The 27,445-nt window shown below is 43.3% G+C and overlaps 1 protein-coding gene across 11 annotated transcripts in view; it reads right to left on the bottom strand.

Moving 5' to 3' along the window:
- LOC110528539 (ral GTPase-activating protein subunit beta) overlaps positions 1-27,445 on the bottom strand; it is a 54,661-nt gene that overhangs the window by 12,368 nt on the left and 14,848 nt on the right. For 4 of the 11 annotated variants that reach the window (XM_036984114.1, XM_036984120.1, XM_036984121.1 and 1 more), the window contains 16 exons: positions 25,486-25,637; positions 25,065-25,281; positions 22,433-22,634; positions 22,019-22,186; positions 21,148-21,262; positions 20,643-20,790; positions 20,089-20,153; positions 19,635-19,773; positions 13,098-13,231; positions 12,572-12,754; positions 11,746-11,897; positions 4,192-4,379; positions 3,736-3,842; positions 2,747-2,902; positions 1,377-1,586; positions 657-815 (listed from right to left, as the gene is read on the bottom strand). In XM_036984114.1, coding sequence (XP_036840009.1) covers positions 657-815; positions 1,377-1,586; positions 2,747-2,902; positions 3,736-3,842; positions 4,192-4,379; positions 11,746-11,897; positions 12,572-12,754; positions 13,098-13,231; positions 19,635-19,773; positions 20,089-20,153; positions 20,643-20,790; positions 21,148-21,262; positions 22,019-22,186; positions 22,433-22,634; positions 25,065-25,281; positions 25,486-25,637 — 2,495 coding nt within the window. The remainder of the gene's footprint in view (positions 1-656; positions 816-1,376; positions 1,587-2,746; positions 2,903-3,735; positions 3,843-4,191; positions 4,380-11,745; positions 11,898-12,571; positions 12,755-13,097; positions 13,232-19,634; positions 19,774-20,088; positions 20,154-20,642; positions 20,791-21,147; positions 21,263-22,018; positions 22,187-22,432; positions 22,635-25,064; positions 25,282-25,485; positions 25,638-27,445) is intronic. The other 7 variants (XM_036984117.1, XM_036984123.1, XM_036984119.1 and 4 more) reach the window with 6 other exon arrangements.

Here is a 27,445-nt window from a genome sequence, read left to right on the forward strand (position 1 = left end):
CAGGGTCCAAAACTATTTTAAACTTTTTTTAAAGTGTATTCTCCTCGAGACAGATTTTTTTTTATCACTTTACAAAAACGACCAACTCAGCAGACAGACCCCCCATCTTGACATTTTCAAATTTCTACATACTTGGCCAAACCAACAGATAATAAATGACCTGATATGAACTGGATAATATTATGGAGCATTTTGCATCAGACTATGGGTAATATCAGTGATAAATTCAGATAGTAACTCCCCTTTAACCCCGTTGATTGCCCTCCCCTTTAACCCTGTTGATTGCCCTCCCCTTTAACCCCGTTGATTGCCCTCCCCTTTAACCCCGTTGACTGCCCTCCCCTTTAACCCCGTTGACTGCCCTCCCCTTTAACCCCGTTGACTGCCCTCCCCTTTAACCCCGTTGACTGCCCTCCCCTTTAACTGCCCTCCCCTTTAACCCCGTTGACTGCCCTCCCCTTTAACCCCGTTGACTGCCCTCCCCTTTAACCCCGTTGACTGCCCTCCCCTTTAACCCCGTTGACTGCCCTCCCCTTTAACCCTGTTGATTGCCCTCCCCTTTAACCCCGTTGATTGCCCTCCCCTTTAACCCCGTTGATTGCCCTCCCCTTTAACCCCGTTGATTGCCCTCCCCTTTAACCACGTTGACCAGTCACCTCCTGACTGCTCTTCTGGCCAGCCTTCATGTAGAAGAGGAAGACTGTATCACAGGGCCGGCAGGGCAGCAGGTCCAGGTAGCTCATGTCATCAAAGAAGCCAGGCAACCCAGAGTCCAGTGCAATCAGGTGGGGAGGTAGGCGACTGTTGCCGGGCTCCTGGAGGGCAGGAAACAAAGTTAAATGTGATTGGCTGGTTTAAATCAGCAGATGTAAGGGCCAGTTTAACTGCGGTATTAGTTTGACTATATTTTGCTACCATATGATAACCCATGGCATCAAATGATCTATACAGGGTTTCAACTTAATTACATCTTGCAGGGTGGATTGCATGCTTTCCTGCTAATACTTTCAAGGATCCTTGAAGTAGTCACTGATCTAACAGGATTGGATAGGTGAAAGCAAAAGGTTCCACTACATGCATGTCACGTACCTTTTCTGTTTCAATCCCTTCAAAACCGACCCATTCTTTCCTCTCCCCTTCCTTGACTTGTTCCCCTCCACTCCTCCCTCTCCTTTCCTTTCCTCTCCTCCCACTCCACTCCACATCCCAGTCCTCCCTCTTCTCCCCTCCTCCCTTACCTTGTTCCCCTCCACCCCTCCCTCCTCTCTCCCGCCTTGTTTCCCTCGACTCTTCCCCCTCTCCCTGTTCCCCTCCTCCCTCTCCTTTCCTACCCCTCACCCCCCCCCCCCCCCCCCTTCCTTCTATTCCCACAGTACCTTGAGAGCCTCCAGAGACAGGAAGCCAAAGTGCGACAGGAAAAGGCGGGCGGTCTGGAACTCTTGAGAGGGCGGTGGGGGCTTGCAGTCCGTCAGCGGGTCTGGGAAGCTCTTGTTGCACCAGCGCTCCTCGCTGCTGTGCTCCAGTGTTGTTTCATACTCAGTCTGCTTGGCCATCACACCACACAGCTTGTTGTGCTGCATCTCCAGCTGAGAAGCAAAGAGAGAGAGGGCAGAGAGAGAGAGAGAGGGGGGGGGGGGGGGCAGAGAGGGGGCAGGATGATGTTGCCTATTGACATTTGAGAAGGTCAGTTTTGTTTATGTGTTTCCTCTCAAAATGGTGGTTAGGAGAGGGTAAGCACTGATCCAAGATCTGTGTCAAAGGACATATGAGCTGCACGCTAACCAAGGTCGCCAAATGCACAGTGTTTCCACCGACACATTGGTGCGGCTGGCTTCCGGGTTGGATGCGCGCTGTGTTAAGAAGCAGTGCGGCTTGGTTGGGTTTCGGAGGAAGCATGGCTTTCGACCATCGTCTCTCCCTAGCCCGTACGGGAGTTGTAGCGATGAGACAAGATAGTAGCTACTACATAATTGGATACCACGAAATTGGGGAGAAAAGGGGGTAAAAAAAGAAAATAGTAGTAGTCATGGTTGAAGGCCATACCGTACAAGATCACTCCCAGGACAAATAAGGCATTTGAGTTGTGCTAGCGAGTCCCATTGCATACATACACCCAATCACATCATCAAAACCACCCCTGAAACACCCACACACCTAACATGAACAAATCTTCACAAAACCCTCATACTCCCACAAAACCAATACAGTGCAAACCCAATCCCTAGCCCCCAAACATAAACAACTAACATCAAAACCTCTCTTTCCCAGCATGAATTATATGTATAAGTGAAACATGTCCGTTTGTGTGAGGACAACTCCCGCCCAGATCACTGTCCTTCAGCGTTGTGCGTGTTACGAAGAGTTCGGCTTGTCAGTTGAGGAACACTGCATTCCACAAAGCATTTTCAGATAGACACCGATTCATTGACGTGGAGGAGTTCACTGAGAATAACAGTCTAAAGTCAGACTTCATTTTACATTTAAAGTTAGCCTACATTTTGTTTATCATTTATATGCTAGTTGTACAAAGTTCCCCATCTGGGCCATATTCCTTAAGCTGACCTTGGATCCATTTTTTATTTATTCATTAATAACAGGGGGACCAGATCCTAGATACCCGTTTTGAGGCGCTTTGTAAATACAGACCCTGGCTGATGAGAACACTACCTCTACTCTGCAATACAATCCTCATTAGGGCAACGGAGACAATTATTCTAACATGGACGGACTATCAAAGCTAACCTACCTCCTCATCTACAATATCATGCAGGTCTGGAATGCTTAGGTCCGCTTTCACAAATGGAATTTTGTCCACTTCTTCAGGGAAGGGTCTGTGTTTGACGTTGAACCGGATCCCCACATCATTTTTGGGAGTGGGCCGGCTCTCTGGGACAAACACCTGCTACAGAGAGAAGAGGGGAAGAGAAAGGAGAGATGAGAGAGACTTATGAGAGACACATACCCCTGAGAAAGGAGCTGGGAAGACTCAACAAGAAACATGAGCTGACATCTGATCATTTAGCATGGTTAAAAGCTCTACAATGAATATCAATGCCCTGACGCAGAAATGTTTTCACCAAAACAGGTCTGGGACCAACATCAGGAATCATTGTTCATATTGAATGAGAATATTGCACTACTTGACATTACTAGTGTCTCATTAAAGCTATGTGAAAAAAGCTGCTTTATAACAATGGAGTTTCTAGTTAAATTAGATGTTAATGTGAACCTGGACACTAATAGAAATGTAGTGACCATATCACCATAACGAATCTAAAGGGTTATCTACCGTGTGTTACCTTGTGGCTGGCGCAGGCCTCCCTGGGCTGATGGAAGAGCTGCCTAATGATCTACCATGTGTTACCTTGTGGCTGGCATGGGCCTCCCTGGGCTGATGGAAGAGCTGCATAATGATCTACCGTGTGTTACCTTTTGGCTGGCGCGGGCCTCCCTGGGCTGATGGAAGAGCTGCCTAATGATCTACCATGTGTTACCTTGTAGCTGGCGTGGGCCTCCCTGGGCTGATGGAAGAGCTGCCTAATGATCTATCATGTGTTACCTTGTGGCTGGCGCGGGCCTCCCTGGGCTGATGGAAGAGCTGCCTAATGAATCTAAGAGCTGCCTAATGAATCTAAAGGGTTATCTATTGTGTGTTACCTTGTGGCTGGCGCGGGCCTCCCTGGGCTGATGGAAGAGCTGCCTAATGAATCTAAAGGGTTATCTATTGTGTGTTACCTTGTGGCTGGCGCGGGCCTCCCTGGGCTGATGGAAGAGCTGCATGGTCCAGGCGTGTCTCCCGGACATCCCCCTGATCAACATGGTCACGGACGGACAGGGATCTGCTGACACACACAGGGCAACCAGGTCAAAAGGGTCTTTCTCATTCGACACCATACAGAAGACAGACAAACTGGGGGGAGTGGACTTTGTTTTTTGTTGCTAAAAGTTGAAACATTTTTAAGTTGCGTGCTCTAATGAAAACGACCCAAGACTAATTCTTATTAGCTATCAGTCTGGTATAGGTGAAGATGTTGAGGACTGATAACAGGTGGGAGGATAACTGACAGCTTGTAGAGGATAACTGACAGCTTGTAGAGGATAACTGACAGCATGTTGAGGATAACTGACAGCATGTTGAGGATAACTGACAGCATGTTGAGGATAACTGACAGCATGTTGAGGATAACTGACTCTGTTCGTTGCCCAGCGGCTGCTCTAGCATGGCCAGGATGACAGAGTTGTCCAGGACAAAGTAGCGGAAGTTCTTGTGACTGGTGGAGGTCAGCCTGGAGTACTTGATCAGGGTGTCCTCGTTCAGTAGGCTGCAGGGGGAGGCGGGGCCACTAGGCGACGGGAACGCCCCCAGGACTTGCATTATACTGTCAGGGAATGCAAAGAGAGGGTTTCCACTAGTTAACACAGCCACAAAGTAAAAATGAGCTAAATCATTAAAATGTAGAAAACAAAAATGTGCTTTTTGGTCTTAATTTAAGGGTTAGGTGTAAGGTTATCAGTGTGGTTAATCTTAGTTTTGAAATCACATTAAGAAGAGAAACTAGAAATAGGCGGGGTTTAAGACTGTGGCTACTAGTGACTCCAGAGGTACAGTACTGACAGGGAGAGTAAAGAGAGGATGAGGAGTGACTTCAGAGCTACTGGGAGGAGGATGGCTCGTAATAAATGGCCAGAATGGAGCCAATGGAATGGCATCAAACACTTGGAAACCATGAGTTTGATGTATTTGATACCATTCCACAAATTCCGCTCCTGTCATTACCACGAGCCCGTTCTCCCCAATGAAGGTACCGCCAACATCCTGTGTTCCAGAGGTACAGTGCATTGGAAAGATAGAAAGGATATACGAGGCAGAAATCCCCACTATAATACATTTCATACACTGAATAGTATATGAATAAACATGTAAACCCTGAATAAAGTGGATTAGTCAACGTATTTTGTAATTAGACATAAATACTTCAGGTAAAATGGTTGCAAACAATTAAAAGCTACGGTCTGATTGGTATATACATTTTTGGACTTAAATTATTGATAGTCGTTGATCGTGGGACAATACGACAAATAAACGCCTCGTGAGCTTAGTTCAACTCTTTCGCTCAGCAGAACCCCAAAAATAAAGGTGGTTTTACTCCATTGTTTGCCAACAATGTATTTGTAAACGAACACGGTTTAGCTTCTAAAACATCTTATTTTCTTCAGTCCCATCCTTCAGCTGATTACCAAAACAAGTGGTAGGTTGACCGACTCCTCTAAAGAGAGAGACTTTAAACGGAGTAAAAGGTTTCAATTTCCCATGTCCTTATAACACCTCATATCTTTAACCTTTGTTCTGTTACATCACACATAGTCCTTGGCGATGTTCTCAAAACGTTCCACTGATTACACCTGTTCCATGTATTGGTTCACCAAGACCAGTGTGTATATAAAGAAGGGGACTGAGCCTAATAGACTACATTAGTTCTGAAGAGGCATCGTTTCAGAATGAGGGATGCTGTAGCTCTACTGGTGTTGCTGTTCTGTCTGTCTGGGGAATGGAGAGAGTGGAGGGGTCAGAGAGAATGACATTACTCAACAGGGTCAGAGTGAAGGGGGAGAGAGCAGGGACATCTGGACTGAGCTGAAGGAGCGGAGAGACATGGTGGTGGATCTGAGGAACACGGGGACCAGACTGACAGCCAGTGAGAGCCATGTGGAGGACCAGAGTGTGGAGCTGAGGGTCACTAATAACGAACTGCAGGCCTCCCGAGTGGCGCAGTGGTCTAAGGCACTGCATCACAGTGCTAGCTGTGCCACTAGACATCCTGGTTCGAGTCCAGGCTCTATCGCAGTTGGCCCTCGACCGGAAGACCCATGTGGCGGCGCACAATTGGCCCAGCGTCGCCCGTGTTAGGGGAGGGTTTGGCCGGCAGGGATGTCCTTGTCCCATCGCGCACGAGCGACTCCTGTGGCGGGCCGGGCGCAATGCAGACTGACACAGTCGCCAGTTGTACGGTGTTTCCTCCGACACATTGGTGTGGCTGGCTTTCGGGTTAAGAGGGCATCGTGTCAAGAAGCAGTGCAGCTTGGTTGAGTTTCGGAGGACGCACAGCTCTTGACCTTCGCCTCTCCCGAATCCCTAAGGGAGTTGCAGCGAAGGGACAAGATTGTAACAACTAAATTGGATACCACGAAAAATAGGGAGAAAACGGGTAAAAAAACAACAAAAAAAAACAAATCTAAAACAAATAATAGGAAAAAACTAACAAACAAAGGTTCCAACATTCAGCAGAAAGCCTTAGAAGAGTGGAAGCTGTTATAGCAGCAAAGAGGGGAACAATTCCATATTAATGCCCATGATTTTGTAATGAGATATTTGACAAGCAGGTGTCCACATACTTTTGGTCATGTAGTGTGTGTGTGTGTGTGGTAGAGCGCTCAGGACCTCAGACTGAGGCATACATGCATACATACATACATACATACATACCATACATACATGCATAATCCAGCCCGCCCACCCCAGTCCTGAGCGCTCTACCACACACACACACACACACGATGGGGAATATACCAGGGCAGTCAATGAATGCATTCAACTCAAATCATAATGAAAAACAATTGTCAATAGCTTCAAACCATGAACTGAATTTCAATGAATTTTCTTTAACTGTTGAAATGGAATTGCCCTAAACCCCTCTACTGTGGATTGAATTGTGGTTTACCACCACCTGCTGGTGTACTATGGTATTACCACAAAGTCCCTCAAAAGTGTTAACCTCCAACTTCGCATATGAATCCCTGATCACAGTCAATATCAAGGACTAGTAAATATGTATGGAACTCAGAGATGCAAAGCAGACTTCTTATTCTGCTATGTATAATGCAAAGAACGAACATCTTCCAAATAATTGATTCTCAGGAGAAAGGGCCTCGATCCTTCCATTGCCATTTTGTACCTTTTCACTAAAGGTGCATCTTCCATATTTTATAGTGAGTGGATCAATGTTTCACTGAATTACCATGATATACAGGCTCCAATAGGTGTGGAGACTGCATTACCACGACATCCAGGCTCCAATAGGTGTGGAGACTGCATTACCACGACATCCAGGCGCCAATAGCTGTGGAGACTGCATTACCACGACATCCAGGTGCCAATAGCTGTGGAGACTGCATTACCACGACATCCAGGCGCCAATAGCTGTGGAGACTGCATTACCACGATATCCAGGCTCCAATAGCTGTGGAGACTGCATTACCACGATATCCAGGCGCCAATAGCTGTGGAGACTGCATTACCACGATATCCAGGCTCCAATAGCTGTGGAGACTGCATTACCACGATATCCAGGCGCCAATAGCTGTGGAGACTGCATTACCACGATATCCAGGCTCCAATAGCTGTGGAGACTGCATTACCACGATATTCAGGCTCCAATATGTGTGGATCGTGCATACAGCCCAACAAGATGTAAATAGACTTGGATACTGCATACAGCCAGTGGTGTAAAGTCCTTAAGTACAACTTTTACTTCAAATGCTTAGCAGGACAGTAAAATTGCCTAATTCACACACTTACCAAGAGAACATCCCTGTTCATCCCTACCGCCTCTGATCTGGACTCACTAAACACATGCTTCATTTGTAACTGATGTCTGAGTGTTGGAGTTTGCCCCTGGCTATCTGTAAAAAAAACATTTAAAAAATGGCAAATTGTGCCATCTGGTTTGCCTAATAAAATGAATTTGAAATTATTTATACACTTCTACTTTTGATACTTAAGCATATTTGAGCAATAACATTTACTTGTTATACTTAAGTATGTTTAAAACCAAATACTGGTAGACTTTCACTTTTACTTGAATCATTTTCTGTTAAGGTATCTTTACTTTTACTCAAGTATGACAAGTGGCTACTTTTTCCACTAATGCATCATGCCAACAAGGTATAAATAGGTGTGGATAATGCATCATGCCAACAAGGTATAAATAGGTGTGGATAATGCATCATGCCAACAAGGTATGAATAGGTGTGGATAATGCATCATGCCAACAAGGTATAAATAGGTGTGGATAATGCATCATGCCAACAAGGTATAAATAGGTGTGGATAATGCATCACGCCAACAATGTATAAATAGGTGTGGATAATGCATCACGCCAACAAGGTATAAATAGGTGTGGATACTGCACCACGCCAACAAGGTATAAATAGGTGTGGATACTGCACGATGCCCAACAAGGTATAAATAGGTGTGGATACTGCACGATGCCCAACAAGGTATAAATAGGTGTGCATACTGCACGATGCCCAACAAGGTATAAATAGGTGTGGATACTGCACGATGCCCAACAAGGTATAAATAGGTGTGGATACTGCACGATGCCCAACAAGGTATAAATAGGTGTGCATACTGCACAATGCCCAACAAGGTATAAATAGGTGTGCATACTGCACGATGCCAACAAGGTATAAATAGGTGTGGATACTGCACGATGCCCAACAAGGTATAAATAGGTGTGGATACTGCACAATGCCCAACAAGGTAAAAATAGGTGTGGATACTGCACGATGCCCAACAAGGTATAAATAGGTGTGGATACTGCACGATGCCCAACAAGGTAAAAATAGGTGTGGATACTGCACGATGCCCAACAAGGTATAAATAGGTGTGGATACTGCACGATGCCCAACAAGGTATAAATAGGTGTGGATACTGCACGGTGCCCAACAAGGTATAAATAGGTGTGGATACTGCACAATGCCCAACAAGGTATAAATAGGTGTGGATACTGCACGATGCCCAACAAGGTATAAATAGGTGTGGATACTGCACAATGCCCAACAAGGTATAAATAGGTGTGGATACTGCACGATGCCCAACAAGGTATAAATAGGTGTGGATACTGCACGATGCCCAACAAGGTATAAATAGGTGTGGATACTGCACGGTGCCCAACAAGGTATAAATAGGTGTGGATACTGCACGATGCCCAACAAGGTATAAATAGGTGTGGATACTGCACGATGCCCAACAAGGTATAAATAGGTGTGGATACTGCACGATGCCCAACAAGGTATAAATAGGTGTGGATACTGCACGATGCCCAACAAGGTATAAATAGGTGTGGATACTGCACGATGCCCAACAAGGTATAAATAGGTGTGGATACTGCATATAACCCAATGGCTTTGACGAAGTAAGACATTTGCGAACAAAGTTATTGTAAACAAAAACTGTATAGCTCCAAAACATGGTTAAAACTATCATTTCGACCTCAGAGGTCCACAAAAACAAGAGGCGGGACGGCCATTTTGTAGTTTAGCTAAAGGGGCAATATGCTGTTTAAACAACAAAGCAGTGAAACTAAAACTTTTGGTGAACAACTAATGAATGGGGCCTGAGAAAAGAAATAACTTTCAAATTCATAAAACAAGAGCTTTGGATGCAAGGACTGACCATCCATAAAACCCAAACATGTTTTAAGCATGTTTTGAGGCTCTACAGAAAGTAGTCCCTGTACTTAAACCCATCTAAATTTAGGACAGCCATGTTTTTGAGAGCAAAAGCAACACTATTGCAGTTGTCCATAGGTACAGTGCCTTGCGAAAGTATTCGGCCCCCTTGAACTTTGCGACCTTTTGCCACATTTCAGGCTTCAAACATAAAGATATAAAACTGTATTTTTTTGTGAAGAATCAACAACAAGTGGGACACAATCATGAAGTGGAACGACATTTATTGGATATTTCAAACTTTTTTAACAAATCAAAAACTGAAAAATTGGGCGTGCAAAATTATTCAGCCCCTTTACTTTCAGTGCAGCAAACTCTCTCCAGAAGTTCAGTGAGGATCTCTGAATGATCCAATGTTGGCCTAAATGACTAATGATGATAAATACAATCCACCTGTGTGTAATCAAGTCTCCGTATAAATGCACCTGCACTGTGATAGTCTCAGAGGTCCGTCAAAAGCGCAGAGAGCATCATGAAGAACAAAGAACACACCAGGCAGGTCCGAGATACTGTTGTGAAGAAGTTTAAAGCCGGATTTGGATACAAAAATATTTCCCAAGCTTTAAACATCCCAAGGAGCACTGTGCAAGCGATAATATTGAAATGGAAGGAGTATCAGACCACTGCAAATCTACCAAGACCTGGCCGTCCCTCTAAACTTTCAGCTCATACAAGGAGAAGACTGATCAGAGATGCAGCCAAGAGGCCCATGATCACTCTGGATGAACTACAGAGATCTACAGCTGAGGTGGGAGACTCTGTTCATAGGACAACAATCAGTCGTATATTGCACAAATCTGGCCTTTATGGAAGAGTGGCAAGAAGAAAGCCATTTCTTAAAGATATCCATAAAAAGTGTTGTTTAAAGTTTGCCACAAGCCACCTGGGAGACACACCAAACATGTGGAAGAAGGTGCTCTGGTCAGATGAAACCAAAATTGAACTTTTTGGCAACAATGCAAAACGTTATGTTTGGCGTAAAAGCAACACAGCTGAACACACCATCCCCACTGTCAAACATGGTGGTGGCAGCATCATGGTTGGGCCTGCTTTTCTTCAGCAGGGACAGGGAAGATGGTTAAAATTGATGGGAAGATGGATGGAGCCAAATACAGGACCATTCTGGAAGAAAACCTGATGGAGTCTGCAAAAGACCTGAGACTGGGACGGAGATTTGTCTTCAACAAGACAATGATCCAAAACATAAAGCAAAATCTACAATGGAATGGTTCAAAAATAAACATATCCAGGTGTTAGAATGGCCAAGTCAAAGTCCAGACCTGAATCCAATCGAGAATCTGTGGAAAGAACTGAAAACTGCTGTTCACAAATGCTCTCCATCCAACCTCACTGAGCTCGAGCGGTTTTGCAAGGAGGAATGGGAACAAAAATTCAGTCTCTCGATGTGCAAAACTGATAGAGACATACCCCAAGCGACTTACAGCTGTAATCGCAGCAAAAGGTGGCGCTACAAAGTATTAACTTAAGGGGGCTGAATAATTTTGCACGCCCAATTTTTCAGTTTTTGATTTGTTAAAAAAGTTTGAAATATCCAATAAATGTCGTTCCACTTCATGATTGTGTCCCACTTGTTGTTGATTCTTCACAAAAAAATACAGTTTTATATCTTTATGTTTGAAGCCTGAAATGTGGCAAAAGGTCGCAAAGTTCAAGGGGGCCGAATACTTTCGCAAGGCACTGTATATATTTCGACAAATCTGCAGTAGCAAAGATGATCTACATACTGACCAGGGAAGAGCCCATTCTGTTATCGACAGGAAACTGTGACAGACCAATCAGGACTCATCTCTCGGCATGTCCAATCACCCCATATATCTCAGCCAATCATGACTAGCCAGGAAGGATCCTTTCTATCTCCCTGTATAGCAGATTCCTTTCTCCTTGGTTAAACTAGGCTCATCATTTAATAACATTTATATATTTATGGATCCCATACAAGTTTGTAATTAAGGCACATGAAAGTTCTCATGTTCAAGAAGGCATTTATGGGGGGGGGGGGGTGGGGGAAATGTAAGAATACAAAATAATTCTAAATGGCCCTACTGTGAAGTAGGAACTGGCATCAAACGCCTCAAAACTTGTAACATATCATTAAGTCCAAAAACGGATGTACCAATCACAGATTGCCCATTAAAGAGAGCACCAAAAGGTAATGCAGCTTAATAATAATCTTTCCCTACAGAACCATTACTCCTCTCCGATGGCCCTCACCATGACAGGGTGGCCTCAGCAGCATCCTTCACCCTCATGGAGGCCGGGTTGTGCTCCTTGTCCCCTTTGTAACGCACTTCCTGGTCACCCGTCTTGGACTTGCTGCCCGATATGCCCAGTTCCACGATCTCCAGGACCTCTATCAAACAGTCCTGCAACAAAACACTATGTCATTGCATGGCACAAAAGTCACCTGGTGAGTTTAGAGTGTTCATATAAGTCAGAGAGAACACAAAAAATTCAGATTAAATCACGCAATGATGTCAAATGTAGGATTTGTGACTATTTGAACGATTAAATGATTCAAAAGGAAGATATGACCTACACTTTTCAAAATTCAAGAAAAGGTTGATATTTGCTTCTTTAGCGATAAACTGTGTGAAGTCCAAAAGGTGGCCGTGCATAAATATGGCAGCCTCTATGCACTACCACAAATGCCTTGTTTTCTAAATTTGCTGTATTGCAGCTTGCTCTCCGTTACTCTTTTGCATCTGCATTAGCACGTTATACATGATCGCAACTGTAGTTCACAGACGCAAGCAATTTCAAACAACTAAACAGTAGATGGAGCTGATTTCTTCCATCTTTATGTACCTTGGTCATTTTCAGATGGACAGAACAGTAGGAACACAGATTAAGCGTCGTCCTGGACCAAAACACACTCAAAATCAATAAAGAAGGAAATAGCAAGCTGAGTAATTGTGGATCAAATGCCTTTGAATCATTTGTTATTAAGATGTATTTTTAGTCCAGTAGCCTAGTGGGCTTAATCTGGGAGACCATCCCCAGTAGTGGTCCAGATAGAATGTGTTGTGGTCCCTTCTACCTTTTCATTGAGCATGTCAGGGTGTTCTGTCAGCCACACACACAGACACTGGAAGGCTGCCACGATCATAGAGTGGAGGTCTCTGGAGTGGAGGGGGGCAGGCCGGCTGCACTGGTACACGATGTAACCACACACCGAGCTGACCGCACGTTTACGGTCTGCAGACTCCACACTCGTCCTCACCTGAGGAGGAGGGAGAGCCAGCAGTGTTTAATGAACGACAACTGAAAGGTCTGTTGTAGAATCTCCTGGCTCTTACTCATTTCCATTGCAGTGTTAATTATCATAGCCTTTCCATAGTTGTCTGGCCACCTCATACTGTTTGTTGTTGCCATGACAATTACTAACATGGGAAAGGAAAGAAATGCCGGCTTTGTTGTCCACCATCACCTTACAATGTAGGGTTTTAAATGTCATTTAAATGGACAATGTAGGTATCGTTGATAGGACCCCAAGCGGGCATATGGAGCAAAAACGTTGGGTTTAAAACGTTGCAAGCCTAATGAACAGGACCATGGGGCTTTACCTTGGCAAGGCCGGCCAGCAGCTCCAGAGCGGCCAGGGAGATACTCATGTCAGGCCTCCACTGGGAGTTGAGCCTCTGGGTGACAAGGTGGATGCTGCGGATCAGCAAGCCGGCCGCTGCATCTGTATGGAGAGCTAGGGATATGACCCCCCAGAAGAAAACGCCATACCACGCCATGTCACACAACCACGAGCAGAGAAGGAGAGCTGGGGTTAGTAACTACTGGACCAGGCAGAGCACGTCCAATAAGCCTCAGCTACACACACACAAAGCAATCGGCATGACGGCAGTACTATATGAGCATGTTGGATATTATGAGGTTGGATATTATGGATGTATTAGGTCAAAATGTTCAATTCATTGAAAAATCCTCATTAGAAGACAGACATTTTTCAATTCATGAAATGGCCCCAGCCATTTGTTGGCAATAGAATGGTAGCCAAAACTAGGACAATTTAACCAAACATGCATGTTTATCTCATGTTCATAAAAACAAAAACAACAAAAAAACAATATAACTGTTTGTTTGTTTGTTTGTAAGTGTTCCACTTGTCTTTCAGAAACTTAAGAGGTTCAAATTAAGATGAAGGAAAAGGCAACACTTCAAGTAAAAAAAACATGTTTCTGTTTGAAATGAACTTGTCTGAGAAAACCAAGAAATTGCAGTACAGTTGCTGCACACAAGTGGAAGCCTGCATTTAGTTAATGTTCAGCATAGCCATGCATTAGTTATTAGGAAAGACATTTGCAACCAGTCAGTGGGTATAACTTGTGGCTGAATCTCAATTGTATTCTGTCCTTGCCTCCTCCTCCACAAAACACATAGGAAAAGATCTGAGGGGAGGAATCTCAGATTTCTGCTCCAGTGTTCTTTGAGAAGGTGACATGAAGGAGTACATGAGGAATCAAGGAACCACAGAGATTCACTCCAGGTCTAGGCTCATATTCCAGCTTAAATAAAACAACATGCAAAGGCTGTATACACGAATGCATGCAGTTAAGATATTTATGCACAAGTTGCACATGCTGTATAGCGAGAAGAGCTAGCAAGTGACAGACACACAACCGTCTGCATTCTGATAATATAAGTATCACTGAAACGACACAGCATCACTGCAAATATGAAAATAATAATGTATTTTTGGGAATCACCTTTACCCAATGTCATACATGTCCACAATACTACTAAAGCATGACTGACAGGAATACAAAAATAAATGAAAAGACAGTCAACATTCAAAACTATTTTGGAAACATTACTGTAAAAGTCTAGCTCAGGGGAATTCAACCTTGGGTCCGCGAAGGTACTGCATGGTGGTCCACAAAAATATAATCCTATTTTTATGAATATCTCTAGCAGAAATCAGATTTTGAATTACATACCTGTTAATACCTCCTTGTTTCTCAATTCATAATATTGAGCAAATTACACTAATTGGAGGTAATTACACTCACTGGAGTGCCTGACACAGGCTTTGAAAAAGCACCCGCTAATAGGTTACCACCGGCTCCCGAGTGGTGCAGCGGTCTAACGCACTGCATCTCAGTGCTAGAGACGTCACTAGAATCCAGGCTGTATCACAACCGGCCATGATCGGGACTCCCATAGGGTGGCACACAATTGGTCCAGCGATGTCTGTAGGCCGTCATTGTAAATAAGAATTTGTTCTTAACCGACTTGCCTAATAAAAGGTTACATTTAAATAGTGCTGCTGGTAAGGTTTCTTGACTTGGATATAGAGTGGGGCAAAAAAGTATTTAGTCAGCCACCAATTGTGCAAGTTCTCCCACTTAAAAAGTTAATGCCTGTAATTTACATCATAGGTACACTTCAACTATGACAGACACAATTAGAAAAAAAATCCAGAAAATCACATTGTAGGATTTTTAATGAATTTATTTGCAAATTATGGTGGAAAATAAGTATTTGGTCACCTACAAACAAGCAAGATTTCTGGCTCTCACAGACCTTCTTTAAGAGGCTCCTCTGTCCTCCACTCGTTACCTGTATTAATGGAACCTGTTTCAACTTGTTATCAGTATAAAAGACACCTGTCCGCAACCTCAAACAGTCACACTCCAAACTCCACTATGGCCAAGACCAAAGAGCTGTCAAAGGACACCAGAAAACAATTGTAGACCTGCACCAGGCAGGGAAGACTGAATCTGCAATAGGTAAGCAGCTTGGTTTGAAGAAAATCAACTGTGGGTGCAATTATTAGGAAATGGAAGACCACTGATAATCTCCCTCGATCTGGGGCTCCACGCAAGATCTCACCCTGTGGGGTCAAAATGATCACAAGAACGGTGAGCAAAAATCCCAGAACCACACGGGGGGACCTAGTGAATGACCTGCAGAGAGCTGGGACCAAAGTAACAAAGCCTACCATCAGTAACACACTACGCCGCCAGGGACTCAAATCCTGCAGTGCCAGACATGTCCCCCTGCTTAAGCCAGTACATGTCCAGGCCCGTCTGAAGTTTGCTAGAGAGCATTTGGATGATCCAGAAGAAGATTGGGAGAATGTCATATGGTCAGATGAAACCAAAATATAACTTTTTGGTAAAAACTCAAATCGTCGTGTTTGGAGGACAAAGAATGCTGAGTTGCATCCAAAGAACACCATACCTACTGTGAAGCATGGGGGTGGAAACATCATGCTTTGGGGCTGTTTTTCTGCAAAGGTACCAGGATGACTGATCCGTGTAAAGGAAAGAATGGGGCCATGTATCGTGAGATTTTGAGTGAAAACCTCCTTCCATCAGCAAGGGCATTGAAGATGTAACGTGGCTGGGTATTTCAGCATGACAATGATCCCAAACACACCGCCCGGGCAATGAAGGAGTGGCTTCGTAAGAAGCATTTCAAGGTCCTGGAGTGGCCTAGTCAGTCTCCAGATCTCAACCCCATAGAAAATCTTTGGAGGGAGTTGAAAGTCCATGTTGCCCAGCAACAGCCCCAAAACATAACTGCTCTAGAGGAGACCTGCATGGAGAAATGGGCCAAAATACCAGCAAGTGTGTGAAAACCTTGTGAAGACTTACAGAAAATGTTTGACCTCTGTCATTGCCAACAAAGGGTATATAAAAGTATTGAGATTAAAAAAAGTTTGACCAAATACTTATTTTCCACCATAATTTGCAAATTAATTCATTAAAAAATCCTACAATTTTTCCTAATTTTGTCTGTCATAGTTGAAGTGTACCTATGATGAAAATTACAGGCCTCTCATCTTAAGCGGGAGAACTTGCACAATTGGTGGCTGACTAAATCATTTAAAACAGCAGCTCTTCTAGCTAATAGGCTGTTATAGTTACACTTCTTCTTCCTGTTATAATGTAGAGAGGTCAAAATTATGAAAAGATGTCTACCAAATTGATTTTATTTTTATGTTGATTACTTTTTGTCAGTATCTTTAAACCATTAAATTATTTTCAAATAATTAGCGGAACTGTGTGGAAAGGGAATTGACCTAAACCCCTCTACTGTGGACTGTATTGTGTGGAAGTGTTTTACCACCACCACTATTACCATAAAGTCCCCCCCATCACCCTGTTGACCTCCAACTTTTCATAGGAATCCCTGGTAACAGTCAGTGCGGGGATTCTATTAAATGCCCCAGGCCTGCCCTGGGTGAACCTGGTTAGCGTTGATTGCATTTGTTTTGGAACCGGGCTACCTACAGGGCATGAGCCAGGTGCCCCGTTTTGGAACCGGGCTACCTACAGGGCATGAGCCAAGTGCCCCGTTTTGGCTGATGGTGAAGTCGGCTCAAAACAAAGGTGACGTAGGTTAAGCATGTGGAGTAATGAGAAGGATTCTGTGTTTTCACACCACACGCAAAAGTGAGTTATTTTGATAAAAATACTTACTCTGCCTTCCCAGTGAAAACTCATTTGAAAAATCAAACAAAGTAAAAGTCAAAAGTTGACACACCTACTACTTTTTCTCTATTATTATTATTATTATTATTATTATTATTATTATTATTATTATTATTATTATGATGATGATGCTCTACGTTGTAGAATAACAGTGAAGACATCAACACTATGAAATAACACATATGGAATCACCTAGTAATCAAAATATATATATTTTTAAGTTTAATATATATTTCAGATTCTTCAAAGTAGCCACCGTTTGCCTTGATGACAGCTCTGCACACTTGTAATTCTCTCAACCAGCTTCATGGAGGTAGACACCTGGAATGCATTTCAATTAACCGGTGTGCCTTGTTCAAAGTGAATTTGGAGAATTTCTTTCCTTCTTAATGCGTTTGAGCCAATCAGTTGCATTGTGGCAAGGTAGGAGTGGTATTCAGAATATAGCCCTATTTGGTAAAAGACCAAGTCCATATTACGGCAATAACAGTTCAAATAAGCAAAGAGAAACAACTACTTGAAGACATGAAGGTCAGTCAATGCGGAAAATTTCAAGAACTTTTAAAAGTTTCTTCAAGTGCAGTCGCAAAAAACATCCAGCGCTATGATGAAACTGGCTTTCATGAGGACCGCAACAGGAAAGGAAGACCCAGAGTTACCTCTGCCGCCGCAGAGGATAATTTCATTAGTAGGTACCAGCCCCAGAAATTGCAGCCCAAATAAATGCTTCAGAGTTCAAGTAACAGACATCTCAACATCAACTGTTCAGAGAGGACTGCCTGAATCAGGCATTCATGGTCAAATTGCTGCAAAGAAACGACTACTAAAGGACACCAATAAGATGAAGAGACTTGCTTGGGCAAGGAAACACGACCAATGGACATTAGACCGGTGGAAATCTGTCCTTGGTCTGATGACTCCAAATGAGAGATTTTTGGTTCCAACCGCCATGTCTTTGTGAGACGCAGAGTAGGTGAACGGGTGATCTCCACATGTGTAGTTTCCACCGTGAAGCATGGAGGAGGTGGTGTGATGGTGCTTTGCTGGTAACACTGTCAATGATTTATTTAGAATTCAAAGCACAATTAACCAGCATGGCTGCCACAGCATTCTGTAGCGAAATACCATCCCATCTGGTTTGTGCTTAATGGGACTATCATTTGTTTTTCAACAGGACAATGATCCAAAACACATCTCCAGGCTGTTTAAGAGCTATTTGACCAAGAAGGAGAGTGATGGAGTGCTGCATCAGATGACCTGGCCTCCACAATCACCCGACCTCAACACAATTGAGATGGTTTGGGATGAGTTGGACCGTAGAGTGAAGGAAAAGCAGCCAACATGTGATTAGCATATGTGGGAACTCCTTCAAGATTGTTGGAAAAGCATTCCAGGTGAAGCTGGTTGAGAGAATACCAAGACTGTGCAAAGCTGTTATCAAGGCAAAGGGTGACTACTTTGAAGAATCTAAAATAAAATATATTTTGATTTGTTTAACACTTTTTTGGTTACTACATGAATCCATGTGTTATTTCATAGTTTATGTCTTCACTATTATTCTACAATGTATAAAATAGTAAAAATAAAGAAAAACCCTTGAATGAGTAGGTGTGTCCAAACTTTTGACTGGTGCTGTATAATTTGAGAGACAAAATGACCATGCGGCGCAGATCACTGTTCGAGAAGGGCGCTCCTCTACCCCACTTTTGCCCGTGCATGTCACAGGCCATAGCCCTGGTGCACTTAACCGAACTCCCTCAATATCAAGGACTAGTAAATATCGGTTTATTTTTAATTTTTAATACATCTGCAAAAATGTTTAAAAAACGGTTTTCGCCTTGGCATTATGAGGTATTGTGTGTAGATTAATGAGGGAAAAACATTTATTTAATCCATTTTAGAATAAGGCTGTAATGTAACACAATTTGGAAAAAGGGAAGGGGTCTGAATACTTTCTGAACGCACTGTATATATATATTTTTTAATCCATTGTTGGACATTAGACTGTAAAAACACCAGGAAATCAGCTCCAAGTTATTTACATTTTGGAAATCCGTTCCCATCGTATAGAAATGTAAGCAAGGTTTGAAATTATTATGTTTTAGTCAAATATTATCTGTTTGGGCTTCATGTGGTCAATTTGCCGTCTGCAGTTGATGATCCCTGGGCTCTAGTTTACTAAATAGGAAAGGCTCGAGGTCACTACCTGGGAAGGGCTAGGCTAAGTAACTAGGAAGGGCTAGGCTAAGTAACTAGGAAGGGCTAGGCTAAGTAACTAGGAAGGGCTAGGCTAAGTAACTAGGAAGGGCTAGGCTAAGTAACTAGGAAGGGCTAGGCTAAGTAACTAGGAAGGGCTAGGCTAAGTAACTAGGAAGGGCTAGGCTAAGTAACTAGGAAGGGCTAGAGGTTGGTTGATTGATTGATTTTGGCAGACATGGGTTCAAACAGTATTTATTTTATTTTAAAATACTTCAGCTGCCCTCGATTGAGCTTCCCTGGCACAATGGCGCCAACTGATAGTCTCAAAAGTGCATACCCCGCCCACTTGGTACTCAGAGCATGCTCAATGAAACGCTCCAAGAAAGCAAATATTATTTGAACAAGTCTGGATTTTGGAACAGGGCTCATGAATGCGTTCTCCAAGGGGCTCACCGTAGTCTCGGAGGAGGGCCTGGGTGGGCCTCTCTCTGTCAGGGGTGGTGGCTTCAGAGCTGCCCCCGCTGGTGTTGCTGATGCCACTGTTGTTCCTGCTGTGGCTCTTGGCCAGTGCATTGCTGCCATCCACAATGCCCTGTTGGGGTGGCATTGTCACAGTCTGCTCAGATCATTAAAGGGATATTCTACTCAAAAACAACAGATTTTAGTATTTTGCTCATTAGTCTACATAAAACATCTCTGTGGACTAATGAACAAAATACGTTTGAGTAAAATATCCTTTAAATACAACATTTATGGTGACCTCTTGCCAGGTTTCTAACCTCTTTCCTGGTTAAATAAAAGGTTGCATATTTGTTTTACAGATCTCTCTAAGCTACATGTTCAGTTTATTTTCTTTTTGGTTGAGTGAGCGTTTCTACAGCGTGGAGAACAAAAGCATTGGTCTCACCACCTCTGCTTGGGCACCAGTGGACTCCAGGAGAGCAGAGTCTTGGACAATGTTGAGCATTGCACCTGTACAGAGAAAAGGCTCTTCATTATTATATTCATTCCAGGGTGATCCTGCACTACGTAAAAGAGATAACTGTTTTGGCAGGTTGAAGGTACAGACACTTCCCATGTTTCCTAATGAGGAGGATTAAAACCGCAACTAAATCAGTAGTCAACCTTCATTTTTTAAATTAACCTTTATTTAACTAAACAAGTCAGTTAAGAACAAATTCTTATTTACAATGACGTCCTACCCCGGCCAAACCCAAACCTCGGATGACGCTGGTCCAATTGTGCGCCACCCTTTGGGACTCCCAATCACGGCCGGTTGTGATACAGCCTGGAATCGAACCAGGGTCTGTAGTGACGCCTCAAGCACTGAGATGCAGTGCCTTAGACCGCTGCCTTTATTATTAAATAATAATACATTCAATTTTATAACACACCTTTCATTGTAAAACAACCAAAGGTCAAATGAAGAAAAATGTCTAGAGAAAGTGAAGATGAACTAACCCAGGATCATCTGTGTGTTGGTGGGGTCCGTCTCCGTCTGGAGCGCTCCTATTAGGATGTTGACCAATCGCAGCTTGAGGGAGACGAAGGAGACAGCCTTGTCGTGCAGAGAGTTGTCGTCATTGCTGAACTTGCCCTCCAAGAGCACCTGGAACATACACATTATACATGTGGTTGACTTTGCACTTAGACAACCGTCAAGAACTACAGGGCATTGCAACTGTTCACTAAAACAGACAGTTCAATAGAAATGCAGTCCAACACAAAACATTGAAATAAGTCCAAATCACCATCCATCGATTGTAACGATAAGATCCATCCATACCATGCCATTTTATTTGGTGCAAATTTTTTCTATTCATTTAGGGGATAAGGCATATTAGCTGTGTCTACACAACTAATGGTGTGGGACTTCTTGGGCATCTTGAAGACGTTTGAAAACATCTGACAAACGTTGGTTTTAGACTGATATTCCTTTCATGACAAGTGAGTGTAACAGGTTTACCTCTGACTTGACGTTGCCAAAGTGGTGTGGCAGAGGCAGCATGGACATCAGGATGTTGATGGAGGCTCTCCTCAGGTCTGTGGGGTTCACATAGGTCTTAAACTTTGACAGCTCTCTGGAGAGGGGAAAGAACAATTTCATTTAATTCAAATGAAACATTCAAAGGAGTAAGGCTCCGTTCAATGTTGGTCACTTTAGTTAACTTCTTTTAAATATTTGTTATTGGAGTTACACTTAACTCAAATGATAAACATTAAAAAGGAGACAGCAGTCAGATACCCTATTTAACCAACAATCAATTGTCCACTGATAAGACTCGTCAAACTATTTCTTACATTGACATTTGAGTTCTTTTCATGCGTATAGAGTGAGTTTTGTTAAATGTGTGACACTAACAGACAAACTTCACCCAAAGAGCTAAGAACCAATTTCTTTCAACATTGCATTCCTAATGCATGCAGATGTCCTTAACACAGACCATTTGACTAATTGTCTTTCAAACATCATAAGACTAATTAGGCAAAGTACATTTCCTGAGGAAAATGCTTCAGCTGTATAAAGCTGTAAAAGCAATATTAGCACAGGAGAGTATAGAACAACGAGATGTAGGGGAATAACAATAGCAGCTATTCTTTCAGCAAGCAAACGTAAAAGCTGGAATGCGCATTTGGAGAAACACCGCCACTGTTCACCCCCAGCACATTTGTTATTGTTTATAATACATACTTTTCTGTTCTATCATGCGTGCAATGATTTCCAATGATTTCCAATGATTTCCAAGGGGGAAAAAAACCTTGTTAGCTGTTTGAGGTAATTTCTTGGTTTGTTTTTGTAATATTGGCAGCTTTAATATAGATGTAGCATTAGTCACCGGTCAGGGAGGATGTTCTCCAGAGCAGAAATGAAGTAGGGGACCACCACGTTGATGCCCTTCAGGTCGGAGCAGAAGAGGGCAGAAGAGTTGAGGATGATGCTGGCCAGGACCGGTCGGCAGATGTAGTCAGAGATCTGGAGGCCCTGAATCAGAACCATGTAGAATCTGGGGGGGGGGGGGGGGGGGGGCGGAGACAGAAGGGTTTAGTCGGAGTAGAGCTTTTTTAGACAGACCTAGAGTATGATGAACAGCCACATAACTCTGGTCCTGGGGTCCCAAAGGGGTGTATATTCTTGTTTTGCCCCAAATCAAGCTGATGAATTTAATCATGTGTTAAAGCTAGGGCAGAAACTAAAATGTGCACCCTTTTAGGACCAGGATTTGGAAACACTACGTAAAACACGTGGGTACCTGGACAGGTAAATGGGGAGGATCTCCTCGCCGGTCTTCTTGCTGCAGAAGATCCTGCAGAGGGTTCCACAGGCCTCGGCCCGGCCCGACTCATAGTTGTCGGGGAACTCGTTGGCATCGAACATGGGGTTGGACACCATGGTGTCTGTGGACATCAGGGATCCCTGCCTCCTCGGCTCCACGCCTGCCTGAGTGGCCAGGGCTGGGAATGGGAATGGGGGGGGGGGGGGTAGAGGAGAGAGAGGAAGGGGGTAGAGGAGAGAGAGAAAAAACACAATAAATTGGGAATGGTAAAGGATAGAGGGTGGGGGGGGGTAGAAAAATGAGAGAAAGTGGAGGGATAGAGAAATTAGGTGGAATTAGAAAGAGGAGAGCGAGAGAGGACAGAGAAGATGTGTTAGGTCAAAGGTCAAAAGCCACTTACAATAAGTGGTTATAAAAAGTAGCTGCTGTAAAATAAATTTCAAAAAGGCAGGGGTCATTCTCCAAAGACAGAGATTTGATTGAAATTGAAAACCTTGGGCAGGCCTCCTAAGCAATTTTACAGGATGCCTCAGTCCAAACTGTGTAAAAAATAAATAAATCTATAAATACATTTCCGAAACGGAAAAATTCAGTGTAAACTTAAAAACGACAAAAAACTCTAAAATCCAGCTACGCTGACGGCCTTACTGCGCCCATTGCCACACCAACACAACCTAAGCCCCTTTTTGATCCAGAAAACCCCTGAAAGATCAAAGACATCAGTGAGCTGAGAAAAACCCTGAAAGATCAAAGACATCAGTGAGCTGAGAAAACCCCTGAAAGATGCCTCTAAGATCTCGTTGAGCTGAGAAATGTTTTCAAACGTTTTGCTAATGGAACGGTACAGAGGATATTTACTATAAAGTACATTTTTACTTACTTTAAATCAAATCAAATGTATTTATACAGCCATTCTATATTAGCTGATATATCAAAGTGCTGTACAGAAACCCAGCCAAAAACCCCAAACAGCAAGCAATGCAGGTGTAGAAGCACGGTGGCTATGAAAAACTACCTAGGAAGAAACCTAGAGAGGAACCAGGCTATGAGGGTTGGACAGTCCTCTTCTGGCTGTGCTGGGTGAAGATTTATCCTGACTGCCTTTAAAATGAAAGCTCTACACTCTATAAAAAGTGGTATGGGCCCTGATCAAAAGTAGTGCACTACAGTCGGAAGTTTACATACACTTAGGTTGGAGTCATTAAAACTCGGTTTTCAACCACTCCACAAATTTCTTGTTAACAAACTATAGTTTTGGCAAGTCAGTTAGGACATCTACTTTGTGCATGACATAAGTCATTTTCCCAACGATTGTTTACAGACAGATTATGTCACTTATAATTCACTGTATCACAATTCCAGTGGGTCAGAAATGTACATACACTAAGTTGACTGTGCCTTTAAACAGCTTGGAAAATTCCAGAAAATTTGACATCATGGTAAAATCAAAAGAAATCAGCCAAGACCTCAGGAAAAAAAATTGTAGACCTCCACAAGTCTGGTTCATCCTTGCGAGCAATTTCCAAACGCCTGGAGGTACCACGTTCATCTGTACAAACAATAGTACGCAAGTATAAACACCATGGGACCACGCAGCTGTCATACTGCTCAGGAAGGAGACGCGTTCGGTCCCCTGGAGATTAACGTACTTTGGTGCGAAAGGTGCAAATCAATCCTAGAACAACAAAGGACCTTGTGAAGATGCTTGAGGAAAAAGATACAAAAGTATATCCACAGTAAAACGAGTCATATATCAACATAACCTGAAAGGCCGCTCAGCAAGGAAGAAGCCACTGCTCCAAAACCGCCATAAAAAAGCCAGACTACGGTTTGCAACTGCACATGGGGACAAAGATCCTACTTTTAGGAGAAATGTCCTCTGGTCTGATGAAACAAAAATAGAACTGTTTGGTCATAATGACCATCGTTATGTTTGGAGGAAAAAGGGGGCGGCTTGTAAACCGAAGAACACCATCCCAACCGTGAAGCACGGGGGTGGCAGCATCATGTTGTGGGGGTGCTTTGCTGCAGGAGGGACTGGTGTACTTCATAAAATAGATGGCATCATGAGGGAGGAAAACTGTGTGGATATATTAAAGCAACATCTCAAGACATCAGTCAGGAAGTTGAAGCTTGGTCGCAAATGGGTCTTCCAAATGGACAATGACCCCAAGCATACTTCCAAAGTTGTGGCAAAATGGCTTAAGGACAACGAAGTCAAGGTATTGGAGTGGCTATCACAAAGCCCTGACCTCAATCCTATAGAAAATGTGTGTCCAGAAATGAAAAAGTGTGTGCAAGCAAGGAGGCCTACAAACCTGACTCAGTTACACCAGCTCTGTCAGGAGGAATGGGCCAAAATTCACTGAACTTATTGTGGGAAGCTTGTGGAAGGCTACTCGAAACATTTGACATCAGAGCCAGTGTAGTAGGAATTGTTCTAGGTATTATATTTCTATGATAATGTTTCTCAACATCCCTGGCCTGTTTTTTCACAGCTAAATAAGAGGAGACGATAAAGGAGAGCGGAAGCAACTTTAGACTATTGAGACGCAAACAATACAAGTCAAACCAGTTTTTGACACTTAATATCCGACCCTGACCTTACCAGTCAAGCTGTTGTCTCGGCTCAGGCCCGTGTGGAGCTTGCAGTGCACCAGCGCGGCGTCAAACAGCCACTGGCCAAACAGATTGAGGACACTGTTGACCTTGGGCCTGGTGGGGGCGGGCAGTGGCCGGGGCTCAGTGCTGGTCAGGTTGGGGCTGGACAAGGGAGAGGTGGAGGACGGCTGGTAGGACACTTTGGGTTGGTGCGTCATGCTCGCCTGGATGGGTAGGAGGGTAGGGGATAACCAGGAATGAATTAAATGTCAAATGGGCATAGTAAGAATATGAATATTCAGGGACATTAATATTTATTCCTATGATCGTCTGAGGTTTATTTGGCAAAGGGATGCTTTATTTCTCCCATTTTACTCTGATAGAAATGGGCCATCTGAGGAAAAAACAACTCTGGTGTAGGAACTTACTGTGGAGGTTTTACTGGCCGTCTTGATGACCCCCGTGGGTTTGTTGCGGCGGCTGTGAGGGGGCGTGGTGTTGGTGGTGGTGGGAGGCGGCGGTACGCTCAGTCTGTTGACAGGGGTGGGTGGGGCACTGTCCGACCGGGGGCGGGAGATACCTGAGGGAGAAAGAGAGCGGAGGACATCAAAGGACATTCTGGTGTTTCAGGTGAAAACAGCGAGGACCAATGGAGTCCCATTTCCCCTCCACCCATATTTTGGTTACAAGCGCCACTCGGATCAGGGAGGATGTTAGTAACGTCAACATTGGCAGCTCATCATCTTTGAGGTTCACCCTTCCTCCACAAGAGAAAAAGATACCAGATCAAAATGCACAAGCCATGTGATGTGGATACATCTTCTTTGCAGGGGGATACTCACCACAGATAAGGAACAATGTAAAAAAAAAAATACATAGAAATAAGTATACACATATTTTAAGAGAAAAACCCACACCACAATAGATCGATCGAGTTTCCCAATGTCACATTTTAGCTTCATAGCCTTGGGGGCGGCTAAACGGACAATTTTGATTGACAACACTACTTATTCAGATGCTTGGCTCAGTCTGTCAAAACAGATACATACATGCATGCATATACTTACTGTCCACACTGACACAGTAAACTCAGGCATTGATTGGGTGAGTGCTTCACATTACCACATGGATCAGACCCTCTAAACCTATTCCTGCCATTTTCAGTGAAGCCCAAAACAATTTATAGGTAAACTGGGTTTCTGTTTAGCACTTTGTGACATCTGCTGATGTAAAAAAGGCTTTATAAATATATTTGATTGATTTCACAGAATTCAGTGTTGATGATGCAACATGTTGCACTAAACTGCTGCAGATGCTAATTGGACTGTATGTTCCGTTTAGTGGGTTTGCTAGCTAAGCTAACAAGGATATGTTTTTTTAAAACACAAGTCTTGAAGCAACTTGACATACATTGCCATGGTGATGCTGCCACACACACACACAATGTCTCTCTAAACAGGCCATGGAAGAGGACAACCCTTTTCCCAACCAATTATCTCTATTATAAAAGTTTCAAAGTTGATCAAATCTATTTTGTGGTTGATAAGGAACGATACGAGCAGGTTTGATTGTCATAAACAGTCATACCTTACCATACCTATATTAGCCATTATGCAATTCTATTGACAGAATCATGAAAGGCTGCTTCAATTCAAGTGTTGCTAAAATACTACAATAATAGTCAAAGCGAGGGTAATTACTAATAGGCCAATGCTGCAAAATGTGTAAGCTTTTCTACTACTAGCCTATATAGAAAGGCCCAAAATACAGGGGTAGGGAAGTGAGGTTTTCCAGATTGAGACAGTTTGATACTGCTGTCCTGAAAGTGATTATGGATTCAATTGTTTGACACAGCAGCTTAAAAAGGGCATTTCCACCACTTTTCAACCTCTTAATCATAATCATCTCCAGCACCAAACCAGTGTTCACATGTGTTACCAGCACGTTTCTAATTGATTAAAAATATATAATCCTAAAAAAAACAAGGTTCTCTGTGACATCACAGTGTGATGTAAAAGAATTGTGATTTTCAAAACCGGCAACAAGTTTCTAGTCCAAGGGAGGGTGTTTTTTTGCTCTCCACATCACTGCGAATCTAATAGATTTACTGTGAAAATCACAGTTTAAAATGTTTAAACTTTTTATGATGTCCTCGGTTAGAACTTTTCGTAACTTCATATTAGTTTCTACAGAAGCGTAATTTTCACATATGTTGACACTAGTATTGAGCTGGAGATAATGACACGTTTAAAAGTGGTGGCGTTGCCCTTTAAGTGCATGCACCAGCTACTTTCACCACACAAATCAGCTTTTTGCCAACCCCAGCAAATCCATCAAAACGTATTCAGCTCCCTTTATGATTGTTTGGGAGCAGACTACTACAGAGTA

Source organism: Oncorhynchus mykiss, chromosome 7 (assembly GCF_013265735.2).
Source record: "Oncorhynchus mykiss isolate Arlee chromosome 7, USDA_OmykA_1.1, whole genome shotgun sequence".
Lineage (NCBI taxonomy): Eukaryota > Metazoa > Chordata > Actinopteri > Salmoniformes > Salmonidae > Oncorhynchus > Oncorhynchus mykiss.